Here is a 21,066-nt window from a genome sequence, read left to right on the forward strand (position 1 = left end):
AAGAAGCAACTTCTGGTGATTTGACTGTAGTTTCTAAAGAGATGAAGGCTCAGAAGGCTGCTGTGCTAGTTGAAGAATCTGCAGATGGGGGGAACGTTAGGATAAAAGGTTTAGAAGTTGGAATGCTCAAAAGGGAGGTTGCCATTGAAGTTGATGGTAATCAAGTAGCTCGTGTTGAACTACAGTACATGTTTATCAGAGCATTTGAGGCACACTTGAGTAGGAGGTATCACCATTTGGCCCTTGGTCCTGGGGATGAGCTACCTCCTTATGAGCCAAGTGGTTTTGAATCAGCAGTCTATTGTTGCTGTCAGGCCTATAGCTGTGATTTCAAGGGTTGCTGTGGTCGGCGATGCAAGGTATCTACATCTGATGTCAAGAAAAGCTATGAAGAACCTGAGACCATAAAGAAATCACGTCCAATTGGTTTGAATGTGATTAAAGAGAATTTTTTGAACTTTCTTGCTTTTTCTTTGATTGGAGAAGCATTTCTCTATTTCACATTGATATTTGCTTTTGTTGAGCTTATTATCTCACTTGTTTCACTCATCACTGACTTTAGCTCTGACCAAAATGATCAGATCCTTGAAATCATTAGTATGGTTTTGAGTGTCCTAGGCACTGGATTTTCCTTTCTTGATTTCAGTCTTCACTTTCGTCATCGTGGCTGTCGAATTTTTAAACGAGCATGTAAAGGAGAAAAGCAAGAGCAGGAACAAGATGAAGAACATAAGGAGTTTTGCAATGACACTTGTGCCAATAAAGATAAAAAATCCTGTGGTAACCGTTGTGTTTCAGTTCTGGACATCATCAGGATCTTTGTACTGGAGACCATTTACTATCCTGATCTTCTAAGCACAATGTTTGATTTCATTGATGAACTCATTAGTAATGATTACAATCCAAAGCAGATTCCTGCCGCGAGCTGGCTTTCTTTCACCTGGAGCATGTTACTCATTCTAGTTACAGTGTACTGTGCCAAGCTTAACTCCCTAAGGGGTCTCGTTAAGTCTGTGAAGGAGGCCAGACCTGATAAAAAATTTCAGGGGGCCCTATTCATATTCACTTTTTCCCTTTATATGTTAGGGCTGATGGTACTTCAGATGCTAATGGTAGCAACTATTGGTGGACGGTATCATCACGACTTCACTGCTGGTCCTGGTAAAATAAGTGGTCAGCTGTGGTACATGATGGTGTGTGGGTACTTGATGCCCGTGCTTGGTACTGCCATGTTCTTTGTCGTTCATCATTTCTGGACTATGAAATTACCAGTAGATTTGATCTTTGACTTGTTAAAAGATTTACAGACAGAAGGTAAGGAAACCGACAATACCAAACAGGATGAAGAGAGGCTTGTGAGACTGAGGCGAATGTTACAATACATTGATGGAGAGAAGTTTAAAAGTGATTACCTGAAATTGAAGAAAATCGATTGCATTACGAAAGTTGGTCACCCTTTCTCAAGCCCACTTCATATCTTACTTGCCAGTTTTTATTCTGCTATGCTACTCGTGTTTGGCCTTTGTAGCATGATTGGTGGCCCTTCTGATGGAGCTTGGTATTTGTTCTATTTCATCGGTGGAGTATTTGGCACAATTGTCAACATGTATGCTGTTGCTGTTTTCCTTGTTTGGTCCTTCTTTATAGTCAGTGTACTGGCTGCTGTTCTTGTTCTCATTGGCATGTTTTTAATTTGTTGTCTGATTTGCTCAATGGCATCTTCTGATTCCTCTAATAGGCACCAGTATTAAACTAAAAGTTTTGATAGAATGATTGAATAGGCCACTATATTTACAGTACTTTTTGATAAGTAATGAACTTAGTATATTTTTTGTTTAACTCAGTCTTTTTTATTAAGCATTTTTCTTTTCATGGTTTGATTATTAATGCAACAGAACAGATAATTTCAATAATTTTTGACACTAATGTATTCATGGAAGTGAAATGTTTTTGTGATTAGATCTATTTACTTGATTTTTTTCAAGAGGGCATATAATATCTACCTTGTTGTATTCTTCTACAAATCATAATTTCTAAAATTAAAAATGTCTAATCACTAAATTTTAAAAATAACTATTAGATTTTGCTAAAATTTCTTCCAAACTTTTTATGCCATAGATTTCATTCTTGCTCTCTTTTGATGCAGAAAGTATATAGCTACTGCTCCAATCACTATTATTATAACTCCAATTGCAACAAACAGGAAGCAGCCTATGGTGAATTCAGCAAGGCCAGATTTACCTGTTATGTCACTGACTTGATACGAATACATAAGATCAGCTTGAGCTGTTACCTCAACTGCAAGATATGTATCACTAGTGCGATCACAATAGAATGAGCTACATAGTGAGAAATTACAGGATGGACTTATGAATGATAGCGGCTTATCACAATTTGAAGGTCGACTCATTTGACTTGTATCGTAATTATAGCCAGTAACCGTTACATTGGATGTTATCAAGTAATCTGTATCAATTTCAATACCAACATAATAGGTCGATGAGTCTTTTATAATGAATTGTAAATTCTTTAATTCACCTTTTAATGGTGTACAAGGAGTAACGTCTACAGATTTAAAGGTTTCTCTGTTACGAAATGTGTTGTAGTTATAAATGTCATTAAATAGAAAAAGTCGATACGGGCACAATGAAGAGTCATTTGAGTCACCATTGTAAATAACATCAAGTGTATAATTTATACTTGAACCTGGATTTAGATATATTCCCTCATCCCCGGGATAATAATTATAGTTGAATCGTCCATCACCTTCCAAAAATGGTATCCTGATTTCTTGTAGCTGGAATTTAGAGGAAAGGAGAGGTCGTGTACTACTAGAGTACACATATGCCATCAGTTCCTGCTTAGGGTTGAGTAAAGATATAGTAAAGAGGTAGGCTCCATTATCAATAGTGATAAGAGATGTTGCTGATTGCAAGCCTGAGTTAGAATCACCTAGTTCCAAATTTGAGCTAAAAGTATCCAATCCTGATCTATTGCTATAGCTGCTTACAAGCAAGCTAATAGCAATAGCAGATAATATTATAAATACCACTATTAGAACAATTATTATAACAATGCAATTTTTGTTGTTCTTTTTTCCTACAAACATCATTATAATTGAAGGAGTAGCATAAGTATGGTAACCAGTACCTTGTTTTATAATTGTAATTTCACTTCTTTGCTGAGCCTGGTCTTTGTTAGAATCTAATCACACAGAAATCTATTTAATTTGGTCATTGGCCAACAAACCTTTTAGAAGGAGCTTGTCAGTTTCTGATGAGTCTCCATTCCCTAATTTGGTATCAGCCATATACATTACTGCAGTCTCTATAACTGACAAGAGTTTGTCAGATAGGGATGGAGGAGGTGTTGCCCCTTCTGATAATTATCAGTAGTTTATATATGTAAGATCATGTGATTACATCTTTTTTAATAGTAAATAGTATTTTATTGTTGAGAATGACTTGGAGAATGATCATGTTGTTTGATAATTTCCTATGAACTGCCATAATATTGTGTGTACAAATGTAATTTATCATGTAGTATAGGTCAAAACAGTATGTCAACTATGATAAACTAATGTCAAACACATTATTGTTGAGCCACAGCCCACCTATTTTTATTCACAGTAAAAAATACTGATACTATTAACAGTTAAGATAGATTAGATAGTATATACTATAATAAAAACATACTCTAAAAATAAAAAAGGTATTCTTCACTAGTTAATAGATCCACTTCTTGACTTTATTGACTCATAGCCTTTCCTTTCTTTTTGTGGCATAAGCAACATTATACACACACAGACACACACAAACATACAAACAAATGCACAGAAAAAAGCTACAATGCTTACAATAAAACCCCAAAATTTATATCCTCCATAAACATGAGGAGTTGTATACATCTGAATGAGAGTAACAGGACCATTTGGTTTAATAAAAATATTCTCTGTATTTGATTTAGGTCCAGAACAAAGAAAATAATTACAACGCGTAATTATACACTCTCTGTTAGAATCTGACAGATGACAAAAGTTATAGCTGCTCAATCCTGTTGTATTGTAGTAGTACTGTATGCCAGAAATGTTGCTTTTCAGTGTGATATTATCAGAAATGTTGAGTCCAACGTAATATTGTTTGTCACTACCTTTCAGTTGCCATGAGTTAACAGAATTAACAAAAAGACAGGGAGAACTTGACGATGCAGTGAATGGACGTTCATTACGAAAGCTGTCATAGTTCTCATAATCATTGAAGGCATACAGCTTAGCTGGACAATTTGAAGTTATCGAGCCACTAAAACTAAAATTGTAGATCAAATATGAGCCTAAAGACAAATATATAAATTGATCTCCTCCATAGTAGTTATAATTGTAGATTTCATTGGGTCCTGAAAGATAAGAAATTTTGGTACTCAAGTTCCTATATACTTTCACTGGGTTCTCTGATGTACCATCCACCTCTACCTTTACTCCATCAAGCTCTTCTTTTGTACCATTTAGACTAATGTTTATCATGTATGGTTGATGAGAAGACAACTCTGATTGAATAACGTATGCATCTTGATTGCTATTGCTCTCACTATCTCCATAAGAAGAAGCATAAGTGCTACTTTGAGGAGACTGCACAACAAGGCAGATGAGGGTAATCCCAGTGATAAGACTTGCTAATGAAACTAATACTGCTCCAACTAGGAGAGCTTTCCTGACTGCACTAGAGCACATAATAATATTATATTTTCTTACAGAGGGAAGCAGGTTATCCTATTTTTTATAGTTGCACAGGCTGCATCAGCAACCTACCCAGCCACTCCCTCAATTCAAGCATCATCAGCAAAAAATCACTAATCACGTGAGGTTTGCCGCAACCACGTGTAAACTTTTAAAAGTGAAAAGTAAGAAGGATAAATTTATGGATTCCAGTGTCTCGAGTAAAGCGTCAGTAAGTACTTTTGATTCAGCAATTTCAGCTCTGGATGCAACTGCTGCTAGTACTGATTTAGAATCACACGATGACGACTCCATAGTAAGACCACGGCGCGTGGGTAGATCTAGCGTGATGATAGAAGAGTCTGCCTCGGAGGACGAGGAAGAAAGCGATGAGACTGAAGGAGACACTACCAGGAACGAAGAAGACGGAGAAACTGATGAAGAGGGCTCGCTTGAAAAGGAGAGGCAGCATCCCGAACCCTCAGAGTCTGAAGAAAACAACTCTGACGTAGTAGTAGTAGTACTATCAACTGATGAAGATGAGGAGTTAAGTGGTAGTCACCCTAAAGGACAATATCATGAAGCCTCAGAGTCTGAAGAAAACAATTCAGACTCACATTCCGATGAAGATGATGACTCAAGTGATAGAGACGATTCTGATTCCAAAGGACGATATTGTGAACCCTCAGAGTCTGAAGAAAACAATTCAGACTCACATTCCAATGAAGATGATGACTCAAGTGATAGAGACAATTCTAATTCCAAAGGACGATATCGTGAACCCTCACAATCTGAAGAAAACAACTCGGACTCGGGTCCAGACCAATCTCATTCCGATGAAGACAATGAGTCAAGTTATAATGATGCTAAGACAAGCGAACCACCTCAGCCTCTGTCATCCCTTGTACACAAGCTTACTCTCAGTTCGTCTCACAAAGAAGCTGCCAGGAAGCCAGTAGCCATTTATCATCCTCCTTTACATGGACCGAGACCCACTCCTCCTACTACCAGTACTCCGACCATTAGTGCCAAGAGTGGTCTGACAAGTGCTAATAAAGAGAATGAGGGGGACGAAGATGAGAAAGAAAAAGAGAAAGGGTTCGAGGTGGGATTTCAGTTTAGAAAGCTAGTGAAGCAGCTGTATGAACAACAGGTACATTGTCACTTTATCTCTTAATATTTAAACTACCATATAGCAGAAAATTTTGGTGGGAATTAAATTTGGCATTTTGATAGCTATTTACCAAAACAAAAATCTGCCCTTTTGAGCCATTATGCGCATGCTCAATAGCACATGGCCACAAATTTGCCAAATTAAAATCCACCAATTACCAAAAATTTAGCAATTCACCAAATTTTACTCTCTCCAAAATTCCCCACTATATGGTATTATGAAAGTGTAGTAAGCTCTTGTTTTAACTTGTCCTTTCTCTCAGACGCTATTTGATAGATTTGGAGCTCACCTTCCAGACAATGGATCAAGTATCAAAATGAATATAGAGAGTATCAAAAAGAGAATGATTCATCTAAGAGGCTATGTCCCTTCTAGTGGAGAGATTATTGAGATGCTGCGTCAACCCGAGGACCCGAAACAGTCAGCTGTTGCTAGTAGCCATTCAGGACAGTCTACCAATGTAGCGCAGCCTGGACTAAGAAAGGTAGTATTGTGTGTATTATAGTGTATACAGTAATGGGCTAATCATTCTAGTATAGAGTTATTGTTACAGTGATTTTCCTTAAACCTGCATGATAGAGAAGCAGAAATGTGTTATGAACATGCTCTGTTGTGGCTGTAATGTACACTGTACTTTTATTGTATAAATTATGATTTTGAACTGAAATGTGTCAAGTACTTAATTGATTGTTTTTGTTTTGTTAGGGCCTAATGGTACATGCACAGGCAAAGTTTCTAAGTGCTAATGTTGTTTCAAGCCTTCACAAGTAAGTAATAGTGTTATTATTATTATTATTATTGTTACTATACATTAGGGATGATTATCCCATTCAAAAATTGTTTATATTTTTCCTTTTATGTTTCATGTCAAATTCAGTCTAAGCATACCCTTTTATAGCTCCCATTTCTAAAAAGGCTATTGTGGGTTGCACCTGTCATTAATGATATTCATAGATTAGTGGTTATGCCAGTAACCACTACAAAGTCTGAGTTTGCATGTATATCAACTACACTATTATACATGCATAATATACATGTGCATCTACATTGAGTGATATGTCCTTATTTATTCATTGCTTCTACCTGCTGTCATCTCTTCTTGTTTTCTGTTCTTCTCTTCTCATAGTACTATATCCTCCAGACCAACTGAGGATACTCCAACAGATCCTCCTCGTGGCTTGAAGGTGCCACTGATGGCTCATCAGAAAACAGCTCTCACATTCTTACTGTGGAGAGAGAAACAAGTACCACGTGGTGGCATACTAGGTACACGTGTGCATGATTAGTTAATTAGTTTTATGATTAGCGGATTTGGTTTTACATGTAACTCATTTCAGCTTGAGGCCAGAGGAGCTAGTCAAAAATATTTATTTTTGGTGATTATTTTGAGTTATTTTGGTAGTCATTGTAAATGTTAGTTTCTTATACTCTTCAATGAAGGTTTACTTTGCCTTTACCATTTATCAAAACTTACAGCACACAGCCACGTACATGTACATTGCATAACATGCACTGTACATGTACATTGCACTCTAATTATTGATATCTTTGTATAGCTGATGACATGGGGCTTGGTAAAACTCTATCAATGATTTCATTGATAATGAAGAAGAAGCAGCTAGAGGAGGCTGAGAGTGAGCCCCAGTCCACTGGAGAGAGTAGAGGTAGGCCTACACTGAGGACTGAAGCTACACTGGTAGTGGCTCCTCTTACTTTGTTGAGCATTTGGGAGAACGAAATTGAGTCAAAATTATATTCAGGAAACCTGTCCGTGTTTCGTTACCACGGACCAAAAAGACCAAAGGACCCACGCGTGTAAGTTAATGGGTTAATGTTTCCATCCATACGACATTACATGTACAGTGTACCTTTGTGTTTTATTCTCTGCTATCTAGCATTACATGTAGTGTTACTAGTGTACATGTATGTGTTCATTTTATTTCCTTTTTTTATTTATTTTTTAATTTTTTATTTTACAGGCTTATAGACTACGATGTAGTCATTACTACCTACGATATTATTGGAATGGAAGGAAATGCCATTAATGCGGTCAGTAAACCATACATGTACACATGTACACGTGTACTATACATACATATTTGGTTGGTTTTTGTTTTGTGTTTTTGGCATGTCATTGGTTTATTTGTTACTGTATACATGTAGCTAGTACATTTAGGTCTATTGTCCATACTACATGTAGCTGAAGGTACAAACTTTCCTTTATTGCTTTACAATCATCAAGTACATGTAGTTGTCTTAAAATTGATAACCATTTTTGTTACAACAAGAATTAAAACTAGGCTCTGCTGCATGTGCATTTACTTGTTTGAACTGTAACAGTACTATAAATCATATCAAACATTTGTTAGCCTAATGATATTGTTATTTTTAGGCGACTGATACTTCTGGTAAAGCCAAGAGAAGTGCCCACCCAACCTTGTTCCACATTCACTGGAAGAGGATCATATTAGATGAAGCTCACATCATTAGAAATCCTAAATCAGCTACTAGTGAAGGTTGCTGTAGCCTTGATGCTGGTAAACTCAACATGTATTGATTGTGTTAATAGTACAGTATTCATGTATGTACATGTACATGTATATGCATACTATAAGAAAACTAATCAATGTTACACAGTAGGCCATGGACTATAGTAAAGGGTATTTCGCCAAAAATGACTAGGAGAAAATTCTCCATTTTTATAATTTTTCCTGATACATATACATGTTCTTATGTTGTGTAGCAAGTTTGAGCTGATTCCAATCAAAATTAGATTTTTTACGAATTTTAAAAGTTACTCAAAAATCGGGCCAAAGTCTCTGTACTATAGTACAGGGTCATTGGCCAAATTTTGCCAAAAATGACTAGGAGAGAATTCTTCATTTTTATAATTTTTCCTAGAACATATACATGTTCTTATGTTGTCTACCAAGTTTGAGCTAATTCCAATCAAAACTAGAATTTTTTACAAATTTTTAAAGTTACTCAAACATCGGGCCAATTTTGCCAAAAATGACCAGGAGAGAATTCTTCATTTTTATAATTTCATTTGATACATATGCATGTTTTTATGTTGTGTAGCAAGTTTGAGCTCTTTCCAATCAAAATTAGATTTTTTACAAATTTTAAAAGTCACTCCAAAAGCCATGTACATGTACATCTTCTGTATTGTAGTGCTTGTCAGCTCATGAAGCATGCTTTGTGGGAAACCCTGGTTTTACTGCGTACTAATATTATGTGTATGTACTACGTATACTAGTACATTTGTATATGTCAATAATGTGCATGTGTGATACAATTTTTACACTTCTTCCAGTGTAGTACAGTATTATGTTATGTTATTTTAATAAATTATTAGATTATCGTTGGGCCCTTACTGGTACTCCCATACAGAACAAGCTTAAAGACTTCTACAGCTTAATAAAGTAAGGAATGTCTAATTAGTAATGAATACATCTCTATGTTACCTTTTTCCTTCTCTCTCCCTTGCATGTATGTACATGTACATGTACACACTTATATCACTGGTACATGTATATCCAGTAACACGAAACAGCTGTAATTTATCTACTTATCCTATAGTGTGTGGGTGTATGAAAGGCAAGTATGAAAGTGTTTTTGCAGACTATAGTCTACTCCAGTATTGGCAGTTAGATCCTGCTGCTAACTATGTCTACTCTCCACCTTATGAACTTGTGGTGGTGCCTTTAATACACCCACAGGCTGTATTACAAATCTACTCACTGTATATTTCTTAATTGTCCTCATTACTGCTGGTCTTTTCATTAATACCAGGTTCCTTCATGTTGCTCCCTTTGATGATCTTAGAGTTTGGAAGGACACTATTGAGGGTAGAAACTTAGGTAAGTCTTAACAATATTAACTTACATGTACAGAAAAACATGATGTACATGTACATGTAGTAGCTGATACAACTAGTCTACTATCAAAACTCCCCAATTTATTTTGCTAATTGTTATTTTCATTATTATTATTAATTTATTATTATTATTATTATTTTCATTATTATTATTATTATTAGGAATGAAGAGGTTACAGGCGATGGTCTCATGCTTAGTTTTGAGAAGACTAAAAGAAGAGTTTGAATCAGTAAGAATGTAACACTATAATTCTATCTTTTATAATTGCATATATACGTGCATGTACATGTACATGTAATCAGAATCATTATTTTTTGTATTTTAGACTAAGCTACCAGCGAAAAATGTGGTATGTCACAAGCTTGCTCTCAATCCGGAGGAGAGGAGTATCTATAATGTGCTCTTTCATTTCAGCAGGTAAGCATAATAATTTCTTTTTCTTCAAACACAAAGTTTCGCTCAATAAATATTAATAAGCACCCACCTCATACATGTACATAAAGTATGGAATTTTATAAATACATGTACATGTACACTGTACCTTTCTACTACATGTACATGTATATGCATGTAATGTGTCCATGTAGGAGCATGTACAAAACATGCAATTAATATTTAATGCATAATTACATGTACATTTAGAGCAGCTATACACCTACATGTACAGTACGTGTAGTCATGTACCGTAAATGTTCAAATAAAGGCCTGGCTTGAATAAACGCCTGGTACTAAGAATTTCCAAGTATAGATACGCATATTTTACTCAATATAAGTACCACAATCTTTAGAGTGTCCCAAATGGCATAACTTGTTAAGTTGAGGGCATTGAGTCTGGAATTCTGGGTTTGAATCCCAGTTTTACTTTTTCTTTTTTACGGTGCATTTATATAATAGTAATTGTTGTCTTATTTCTTTCCACACTCTCTTATCACTCCTCATACTCTTTTAGAGACTTCTTTATGAAGTATTTAACTGAGTTGGGTGAATTTGATATGCTTCCTGATTCAGCTCCATCCCTCAGTAGTCTACTGCACAAAGTCCCGTCTCATTTAAGATCCTCTGTTGAAACTTTAATGGAATCAATGATACCTAACATTGAGGAAATGGAAGGACAGCGTCGGTCAGGGTCCATGATATTGTTACTGTTATTAAGGTAATAAAAGTTAGAGAATTAGTAATGGTAGAAATTATAGAAAGCATTTTTAATTTTATGTACATGTACGTAATTTTTTTACTGGCTTGAGAGTTATGTTTAAAAATATTAAAGTTGCTTCATAATTTTGCTAAAGTCCTTAGGCTATTTTATAGAGATTTTTTTATAAAAAATTGCTTGGAAAGAATTGTCCATTTTTATTGCATTTTTATGTACATGCATGTACATGTTCTTATGTTTTGTAAAAGTTTGTAATTTTCTATTGTTAAACTACAGTTTAGTAGAATTTTTAAAGGCAATTCCGAAGAGTCGTTAATGTCTTAAAACATTCATATCAATTGATGCATGTACAAATATACATGTACATGTACATGTACATTGCACATTTGTAACTGTACAGATAAATTTGAACTTTTAGAAATTTATCAATGATATACTATTTGTAGATTGAGGCAGTGTTGTAATCATCCTAATCTCTTGTCTACTGCTCTAACCTCTGAAGTGTTGGCTGAGGATGATCTAGCACTAGCTATGGGAGCTCTCTCTATTGGGGCCACCTCTGAGCCAAAACAAGACCTATCTGTTAGTTTTTATTGTATTGAAATTTTGTGCTGTATATACGTTTGTTTAAATTTGTACTTTTTGAGTATAATCAATGTATGTTACCATATACTGGGATATTTTTGAGTTGCTAATTTTTCATGAATATTGCCTTAAGATTTCACGAAATTAAATTTTCACGAATAGCTTGCAAACTGTGCGACGTGGCAATAAAAATGCGGTTCTGTTTTTGCAATGGGGCAAAAAGTGTGAAATTTGGGAAAATTTGGCTACTCGAAAATTTCCCAGTATATGGTATTTTCTGTCCCTGTATACACTTAGTGTAATAAGATATTGTGTCATTTCATTTTTCATGTCACATATACATACATGTACATGTTGTATTGTATAGGTTAGTTCCAAAGGATTTTTCCATAGCTCTCACATCAGTAGTAAGGTATTCATAACCCATTATTACATGCACTATTGTAATCACAATAAGAAGTGAAGGAAACAGTATGGCAGCAATTTGGGTCCAACATGAGCTTTGAACTATCAAATGAATATCCCATTTTTTCACAATAATGCAAGTACTGCATTTGCTTAAATAAACGCCCTGCTTAAATAAACGCCCATGACAAATATTTTCAAACTATAGATACGCATATTTTAGCCAGTATATGTGCCACATGATTTAGATTGTGCCAGATAGCCTAGCTGTTAGAGTACAGTTTGGAATGCTAGAAGGTTGCAGGTTCAAATCCACTAGAGGCTTTTTTGTTTTTTTTTCCTGTTAAGAAATAAACGCCCAGGCGTTTGATCGAGCAAATACGGTACATGTAGAATTTTATATACATGTAGTGCATGTGTATGCTATACATGTACATGTAGTGCGTTCTTTTTTTAAATTTACATGTAGTATAAAAATTCTAAATTCATCTTACATGTATTTCACATACACTACATTGTATATATGTATTATGCCTTCATTGCTTTTCTCTTGTTTTTCTCTCACAGGTCCAGTCTATCATTACTAAACTGGATGAAATCTTTTCTAATGAGGACCCCAATGAGCCATTACCTAATAAATGGTCAGTTTATGTGTGTCACTCATTTCACAATGAAAATTTACATGTACATGTACCCCAGGGTTTCCCACAGGATTCTAGCATAGTGCTCAATCATAAATTTGACCAAAATATCCCGTACTGATATTTTGTCAAATTTCATCAAATATGGCTACAATAGATAGCTCTTATTCAATTTTTGATGCATGTATATGTTCTTATGCTGTGTAGAAAGTTTGGGCTGATTCCAAATCAAGTTTAAATTTTTTTACAAATTTTTAAAGGTACTCAAAAATCGGCCAAAAGTCCCTGTACTATAGTACAGTGATTTTGGCCAAATATCATCAAAAATGAAAAGGAGAAAATTCGCCATTTTTATAATTTTTCCTGATGCATATACATGTTTTTATGTTGTGTAAAAAGTTTAAACTAATTCCGATCAAGTTTGGAATTTTTACAAATTTTTAAAGGTACTCAAAAATCAGCCAAAAGTCCATGTACTATATATAGCAGTGATTTTGGCTGAATTTCATCAAAAATGAAAAGGAGAGAATTCTTCATTTCTATAATTTTTCCTGTTATGTTTTTTAATTTGTATTTATGTTGCGTAGAAAGTTTGACTGATTCTGATCAAAATTGGATTTTTATGAATTTTTTAAAGTTGCTCTATACGCTATAGTGCTTGTCAGCTCACTTAGCATGCTTTGTGGGAAACCCTGGTTTACACTGTAGTGCACTGTAATGAGTTTTTATTGCCTTAAATGGACTTTTACTACTGTTTTCGTAGTACATGTACATTAATTGATATATTGCAGTATCATAGTGTCACAGTGGACCAGCATGTTGCATATCATTGAGCATCACTTAACACTGTCTAACATATCATGTACAAAGATTGACGGAAAGTTAGTTAAATTTTTAAATGGATGTGTACATACATTTTTTGTATATTTACATGTACATGTATAATGTATGTGTTGTGTTATTTATTTCTTAGAGTTCCTCTTAAAGACCGTCATGCTAACATTGATGCATTTAACAGGAAATCACCTAACCCAAGAGTTAGTACTGATTACTGGCATACATTTACACATACATGTAGATGTACATGTAGCTACATTGTTGTATACTGAATGAAGTGACAGCAATACTCTCTTTCTTCCTCCCTCTTTCTTTCTCTGTCCCTCCCTCTCTCTCTCTCTCTCTCTCTCTTTCTCCTCCTCTTCCTCTCCAGGTTATGTTATTATCATTACAAGCTGGTGGTGTTGGTCTAACACTGACTGCTGCCAATCACGTCTTTATCACTGACCTCCACTGGTACGTGCCACATTATGAAACTAGTGGAGAGAGTGTTTTGTATTATAATACTGCATTATGTACATTATAGGAATCCTCAATTGGAGCAGCAGGCATCAGACAGGTGTCATCGTGTTGGTCAAACACGGACAGTAACTATCCACAGGTAAGGAATACATGTACATGCATGCAAGTTTTAAAGAATTGTATGTACATTTTATTGACATTTTGAATTGATAACCAGTACTTGTAAAGTACATGTACATGTAAATGTATTTTTCACTTGATATGCATTGCCTACACCGCCCATTTAAAAGCTTGCTCCACTCTGTGATTATGATTCAAATTGTATTCCCTTAGGTTTATGACTGAGAATACAGTAGAGAGAGTCATAGCAGTGATACAGGAAAACAAGTTGAAATTAGCTTCTGATGTTCTTGGAGGGTAAGCTACACACACACACACGTGTATAGTAATGATACTTCATTGCCTGTTAGTCCTACATGTAAAAACCAATAGACTAAATATGCCCACTAAACATTGTGTTGGGTTTGATTTGATTATCACAGCTCACAGTATTACACACATTATCTATTTTATTTTTTTTTTCCCAAATTAGGTCTACCAAGAAAGGAAGGAAGGGTATGGGGCTGACACTTCAAGAGCTCAAAATGCTCTTTGAAATACCTTAACTCATGATCATTTATTATAATTGATTTCATTTATATGCTGCCCACTTGATGTTGTACTGTATTGTCATTGACTATTGATTTTAAATCATTAGTTTAGTAAAACTGTCACACAAACAAGGGAAAATGGGATTTGTGTCATTGATAACAAAAATTCTATTATCATTAGATCTACCATCATATTGTAACTAGATTCATTGCTCCACTTATCTAGTCACGTGAAGCTATTTTGCTGTCACCGCAAGAAATACAGCAACCCTCCAGCTCCAGTACCCAGCTTGGTTTAAGCATGGCAAGTTCTTCTGTGAAACAACAGATACTAGGTTAGTCACAAAACGAGTCTTTCATGCTTTGATGAATTATTAGGTGTTGGAGATCTTGTTAAAGTACTTGGTTTATTGAAGAAGCATGGATATTCTGGTGTAGATTATTATGAGCTTGGTCTTCAACTCGGTCTGCTCTCACCTACACTTGATGTTATTGATAGGAATTTTCGTGGAGATGTGAGTGGTGGTCTAAGAGAGTGTTTGAAAGCATGGTTGAAGCAAGCTGATCAAGTAAAAAGTACAGGTGGCCCAACTTATGATTCACTAATACAAGCTTTGAGAAAGATTGGAGAAAATGCTGTTGCAGAGGGGATAAAAAATCATGAGGAATAGATTGTGGATCAGCAAGCATTATCATCACATATGTGGCAGGATATGGAAACATTATATGTACATTAAAACCCTATTGTTACCAGTAACTCAGTTAGCTTAAATGTTATATAGATATGTATTGCTGTATTATTATAATATTATATATATATATTCATTTTCTTATTGGCCATGCTATATCTCCCAGTGTCAGTATAGAATTCTATCTATCTCAGTTTCAATTTGCCTGTGTAAGATGCCACCAGAGTGAGCTTGATATATCACTTGTTCGAAAACCAATGATACTGAGGTACCATTAATAATTATGGTTCAAGATGATGTACGTATCATGTATGGTGGCAACTGAGTAACCATGGTGACTGTTGTAACCTAGGCGACTTAAATAAAAAGTAGAATGAATTAAAAATAAATTTTTCTTAGGAATAAAAAAATTAAATAAATAACAAACAAAAATTGTAAATAAAATTAATAAAATTATGAACACTATACTTGCCCATAATTGGATAAAATTACTAACATTAGTTATACTGTACAAATTTTTTAATTGCACAGTAGAATATGATTCGAAGATTGATCTAATGTATATAAATTTATTCCTAAATTTCTTGCAGTAGAATTTATTGCAAGTTTCTATCACACAAGTAGGATCATTAATGTTCCGATACTCATTGCAATCACTTGGATTGTTATACCCACTGATGTTACATGTGTATTTTAATACTGATACATTACTCTCAATAATATATCCATCTTTTATTTCAATGCCAACATAATATAAATCTGCTTGTGTGATATTGAAAAATGCTACCAAGAAGTTATTGGCTGTATCTATTGGATATGATTTCACTGCATGGTATGGTTCATAATTCCTGAACTGATTATAATTGACAAAAGTGTTAAAAAGATACAGGACAGCAACTTCCTCCTTAGTTTCAAAACTCCTGTTGTTTTCTTTCTCCATTACTTCAAAACTATACATCATTGAAGAGGGCTCCATCAGGTATATGCAGGTCTCCACCTAGGTCAGTAATTGTACAGTTCAGTGTACCTAGCTAAACCCTCCAATTTTGGAATATGTGACAACAGAAGATAATCACCTACTTTTATTGGACTTGTATCACTACTAAATACTTCAACAGTTGCATCATCAGCATTTTGTGACAATAGAGTCACTGATATTGAACTAGATCTATTGACCGTTATCAGTAATGGGGAGCTGGTGTCTTGAATTGTTAAAGTCTCATCACTTGTCTTAGAAGTTGAATACGATAGTGTGAATAGAGGCACAAAACAAGCAATACAGACTAGCATAATGACTGCATAGAAGCATAAAACTGATAAAAGCCATTTCTTATTCCCTATCAGTATGTCAGTTTTATTGATGAATAAATTATACACTTACATTTCTTTTTGGTACCAATGTTTTCTCCTTGTATTCCACCTTTTGCCACTGATGCTGGCAATAAATATTCCTTTTCATTGGAAGATTTCACAGCTAAAGCTCTCCTAAATCATCACACAGCTATGGCTAGATTAAAATTGAATTCATATCTACTAAACAAGGTCTGTGTTGCATAAGCTGTAAACATCACATGATTATACTTATAGATCTACAGGGTCTGATAACTGCTGATAACACAAAACTTAATGGGAATTTTAGCATGAGTATTACCTCTTTTTGGTAGTTAAAAAACCCTTTTTCTCATAAGAAAGGTCACTCTGAACCAAAACGTGACCTATCTGTTAGTTGTTATTGCACATATTAAACATTTTGTGCTGTATATACATTTTGTTTAAATTTGTACTTTTTAAGTGTAATCAATGCATGTATGTTACCATATACTTATAGCACATAATATAATAATAATTTTCGAGTCGCTAATTTTTTGTAAATCTTACCTTTTAAGATTCCATGAAATTAAATTTTTATGAATAGCTTACAAACTCCATGACATCAATGAAAATGCAAAATTTCACAATTTTTATTCAAAAACAAATGAAACTAACTACTCAAAAAATTTTCCAAGATACCGTATTTTTCTGTCATTGTATACGTGTGTATATGTGATATTTTTCATGTCACATATACACACATATATTGTATAGGTTAGTTCCAAAGGATTTTTCTACAGTTCTCACATCAGTCAGTAGTAAGTGGGTAATCATAACTCATTATAACATGATGCTACTGTAGGTTCCATAAGTAACGAGACACCAATGGTGCATTGGCCTTGCCAAAACAAAAAAAGCAATATTAATTTTGTTTTACATGCATGATTTCAAAACTATATTTTGTCCTGTATATTACCACTGTATTAAGAGTTACTTGCTTAGATAGTGTTGATTGCTATAGTTTTGAATAGTCAATTAAATGTGAGGGTGTTGGGGTGTGGCTGCAAACTGACAGCATGGCAGTTGTTACAGTCGAGTTACAGTACAGAGTGAGGTACATAGTCAAATGGTGGTTGCTAGAGTTGTCACAGTCCAGTCAAAGTGTCAAATCTTGATTACTAGAGTAAAATGGTGCTTCATGGAGTAACTGCTGGAAGAAGCTTGAGTTTTTTGGACTTCTACTCAGTGCACACACGCATTTAGTAGGCCCTAAGCGTCTGAAGTTTATAGGCCTAAAATACTCTTCCTAAGACCTAAGGACAAGCGCCTCGTGTATAGTCAAGAGGTAAGTAATTTTTAGGCATTCCTTCAAGACAAAGAAAGTTATAGAAAAATAATTATAGGAATATTTTATACTAATTTATTATAAAAATTCTAAGTTCATCGTATTCCATGTACACTACATTGTATATTACCGTATAGCACTTTAATTTGGTGGAGTTTTATTTTGGCGATTGGCAGTTTGCAAGCAGAATCGCCAATATTAAAACCACCAATCATTAATGTGCATGCTCAGTATTGCATGTGTACACAAAAATCGCCAAATTAAAAACTGCCAATTAGAATTTTATAGCAAAATTGCCAAAATAAAGCGCTATACGGTATGTCTTAATTGCTTTTCTGTTGTTCTTTCTCACAGGTTCAGTCTATCATTACTAAACTGGATGAAATCTTTTCTAATGAAGACCCCAATGAGCCATTACCTAATAAATGGTCAGTTTGTGTGTCACTCATTTCACAATGAAATTTACATGTACATGTACCCCAGGGTTCCCCACAGGATTCTGGCATAGTGCTTACCTTAAGGTTACTTTTAAATGCGGGTACTATTAATTGCGAATTTTGCATTTGGGTTAAAAATCGCAATTATTAATACGCGCAATTATTAATAATGACATCATGATGCCATATAACTATTAGTAATAATTACTTAATCGCAATTTTTAATACCAGCAAAATCTACCTTGTGCTAAAATCGCAAAATTTAGTACCCGCAATTAAAAGTCACTCTAAGGTAGTTGTAAATTTGACCAAAATATCCCGTACTAATATATTGTCTGATTTCATCAAATATGGCTAGAATAGATAGCTCTTATTCTGTTTTTATGTTTTGTAGAAGGTTTGAGCTGATTCCAATCAAGTTTGGATTTTTTTTTGAATTTTTAAAGGTACTCAAAAATCAGCCAAAAGTCCCTGTACTATTTATATATTGTACAGGGATTTTAGCCAAATTTCATCAAAAATGAAAAGGAGAGAATTCTTCATTTTTATAATTTTTTCTGATACATATACATGTTTTTATGTTGTGTAGAAAGTTTGAGGTGATTCCAATCAAATTTGGATTTTTTTACAAATTTTTAAAGTTACTCAAAAATTGGCCAAAAGTCCCTGTATAGTGATTTTGGCCAAATTTCATCAAAAATGAAAAGGAGGGAATTCTTCATTTTTATAATTTTTCCTGATGCATATACATGTTTTTATGTTGTGTAGAAAGTTTGAACTGATTTCAATCAAGTTTAGATTTTTTACGAATTTTTAAAGATACTCAAAAATCGGTCAAAAGTCCCTGTACAGTGATTTTGGCCAAATTTCATCAGAAATGAAAAGGATAGAATTTTTCATTTTAATAATTTTTCCTGTTACGTTTTTAATTTGTAATTTTATGTTGCATAGAAAGTTTGAACTGATTCTGATCAAATATGGATTTTTATGAATCTTTAGAAGTTGCTCTATACGCTATAGTGCTTATCAGCTAATGAAGCATGCTTTGTGGGAAACCCTGGTTTACACTGTAGTCTACTATAATGAGTATTTATTGCCTTAAATGGACTTTTACTACTGTTTTCACAGTAGATGTACATGTACATTGATATTATTCTTTTATTGCAGTATCATAGTGTCACAGTGGACCAGCATGTCGCATATCATTGAGCATCACTTAACACTGTCAAACATATCATGTACAAAGATTGACGGGAAGTGAGTTAAATTTATAAATGGATGTGTACATACATGTATTTTGTATATTTACATGTATAATGTATGTGTTGTGTTATTTATTTTTTAGAGTTCCTCTTAAAGACCGTCATGCTAACATTGATGCATTTAACAGGAAATCACCTAACCCAAGAGTTAGTATTGATTACTTGTATATATTTACAAATGCATGTAAAATGTAGCTACATTGTTGTATACTGAATGAAGTGACAGCAACACTTTCTTTCTTCCTCCCCCTTTCTCTCTCTGTCCCTCCCTCTCTCTCTTTCTCCTCCTCTTTCTCTCCAGGTTATGTTATTATCATTACAAGCTGGTGGTGTTGGTCTAACACTGACTGCTGCCAATCACGTCTTTATCACTGACCTCCACTGGTACGTGCGAAATTATGAAACTAGTGGAGAGAGTGTTTTGTATTATAATGCATTTTGTACATTATAGGAATCCTCAATTGGAGCAGCAGGCATCAGACAGGTGTCATCGTGTTGGTCAAACACGGACAGTAACTATCCACAGGTAAGGAGTATATGAGTTATGTTATGATAACGCCAGACCAGATGTGACCATAGTAATGTACTACTGATTTAATTGGGATTCACCTCAACAGTCTACTATGATATAGAGGGATGTATCCTGTGCCTCAGTAATCATTACTGGCTGATAACTGACTAAAAAGCGACTACAAACAATATTATACACAGCATAAGGACATCAATAGAGTTATGTAGAATTTTATATTATGTTTTATTAACATTTTTGAATTGTTAACCAGTAAGCCAGTACATGTAAATGATGTAAAATTATCGTACAATATAGACTACATCTACATGTATTTTTCACTTTATGTGCTTTGATAACCTACTTGTATCTCACTGTCATTGCCTGTAGGTCTATGCCCATTCAAAAGCTTGATTTATTATGTGATTGAAATTGTATTCCCTAGGTTTATGACTCAGAATACAGTAGAGAGAGTGATAGCAGTGATACAGGAAAACAAGTTGAAATTAGCTTCTGATGTTATTGGAGGGTAAGCTATAAACATACATGTACATGATGTATGTATTAATGCCTGTTAGCCTTACATGTAAGAACTGGGAACTATATGTCGACTAAATATCATAACATGGTCTTGGATTGATTTGATTGTCATAGCTCACAGTATTGTATGAAGTGGGTCTATTAAACTTTTTTCCCAAATTAGGTCTACCAAGAAAGGAAGGAAGGGTATGGGGCTGACACTTCATGACCTCAAAATGCTCTTTGAAATACCTTAACTGATGATCATTTATTACAATTGAATTCATTTATATGCTGCCTATTTGATGTTCTGTATTGTCACGTATATTTATGGTATTGTCAACCCTGATATTAAGAAACATCTTATAAGGACTGATTTTTAGTTTTACTAGACGTGGCTCAAGTACATACAAAATACAATGTGCAAGAAATTAATTTATACTGTATAGCCCCAAATTTTCATCGGTCAAAATTTTCATTCATCAAAATTAATTTT

The 21,066-nt window shown here is 34.4% G+C and overlaps 2 protein-coding genes across 3 annotated transcripts; one reads left to right on the top strand and one right to left on the bottom strand.

The window, feature by feature from the left end:
- Positions 1-1,975: 1,975 nt before the first annotated feature.
- On the bottom strand, positions 1,976-3,369 carry LOC109585592 (uncharacterized). Its single transcript, XM_020001719.1, has 3 exons — positions 3,250-3,369; positions 3,151-3,204; positions 1,976-3,099 (listed from the first exon to the last, which is right to left on the bottom strand). Exons 1-3 carry the CDS (start codon positions 3,314-3,316, stop codon positions 2,108-2,110), a joined length of 1,113 nt encoding a protein of 370 aa, XP_019857278.1. The 5' UTR covers positions 3,317-3,369; the 3' UTR covers positions 1,976-2,107.
- Positions 3,370-4,873: 1,504 nt separating this feature from the next.
- Positions 4,874-20,961, top strand: LOC100633779 (transcription termination factor 2-like). Of its 2 annotated transcripts, XR_002186563.1 has the most exons (22): positions 4,874-5,864; positions 6,148-6,369; positions 6,591-6,652; positions 7,012-7,151; positions 7,442-7,700; positions 7,865-7,934; positions 8,278-8,422; positions 9,244-9,310; positions 9,681-9,748; positions 9,928-9,995; positions 10,092-10,183; positions 10,716-10,919; positions 11,366-11,501; positions 11,872-11,916; positions 12,477-12,550; positions 13,342-13,431; positions 13,524-13,587; positions 13,761-13,843; positions 13,914-13,988; positions 14,183-14,266; positions 14,442-14,834; positions 14,878-15,359. XR_002186563.1 is itself a non-coding variant. In XM_020001718.1 (21 exons), exons 1-21 carry the CDS (start codon positions 4,914-4,916, stop codon positions 20,825-20,827), a joined length of 3,072 nt encoding a protein of 1,023 aa, XP_019857277.1. In that variant the 5' UTR covers positions 4,874-4,913; the 3' UTR covers positions 20,828-20,961. The 2 variants fall into 2 exon arrangements, 1 of the variants encoding a protein (XP_019857277.1); XM_020001718.1 differs by lacking the exons at positions 12,477-12,550; positions 13,342-13,431; positions 13,524-13,587; ... (3 more) ...; positions 14,442-14,834; positions 14,878-15,359 and adding exons at positions 18,199-18,272; positions 19,449-19,538; positions 19,627-19,690; ... (2 more) ...; positions 20,497-20,580; positions 20,755-20,961.
- Positions 20,962-21,066: the final 105 nt, after the last annotated feature.

The sequence above is a fragment of the Amphimedon queenslandica genome, unplaced genomic scaffold (genome assembly GCF_000090795.2).
Source record: "Amphimedon queenslandica unplaced genomic scaffold, v1.1 AMPQUscaffold_13040, whole genome shotgun sequence".
Classification (NCBI taxonomy): domain Eukaryota; kingdom Metazoa; phylum Porifera; class Demospongiae; order Haplosclerida; family Niphatidae; genus Amphimedon; species Amphimedon queenslandica.

Coding starts and splice junctions, on each gene's coding strand:
- LOC109585592 (XM_020001719.1), bottom strand. CDS start 3,316: ATGTATATGGCTGATACCAAATTAGGGAATGGAGACTCATCAGAAACT. Junction 3,205..3,249: donor TGACAAGCTCCTTCTAAAAG/GTTTGTTGGCCA, acceptor CTGTGTGATTAG/ATTCTAACAAAGACCAGGCT. Junction 3,100..3,150: donor AATTACAATTATAAAACAAG/GTACTGGTTACC, acceptor TGATGTTTGTAG/GAAAAAAGAACAACAAAAAT.
- LOC100633779 (XM_020001718.1), top strand. CDS start 4,914: ATGGATTCCAGTGTCTCGAGTAAAGCGTCAGTAAGTACTTTTGATTCA. Junction 10,920..11,365: donor ATATTGTTACTGTTATTAAG/GTAATAAAAGTT, acceptor TACTATTTGTAG/ATTGAGGCAGTGTTGTAATC. Junction 18,273..19,448: donor GAGCCATTACCTAATAAATG/GTCAGTTTGTGT, acceptor CTTTTATTGCAG/TATCATAGTGTCACAGTGGA.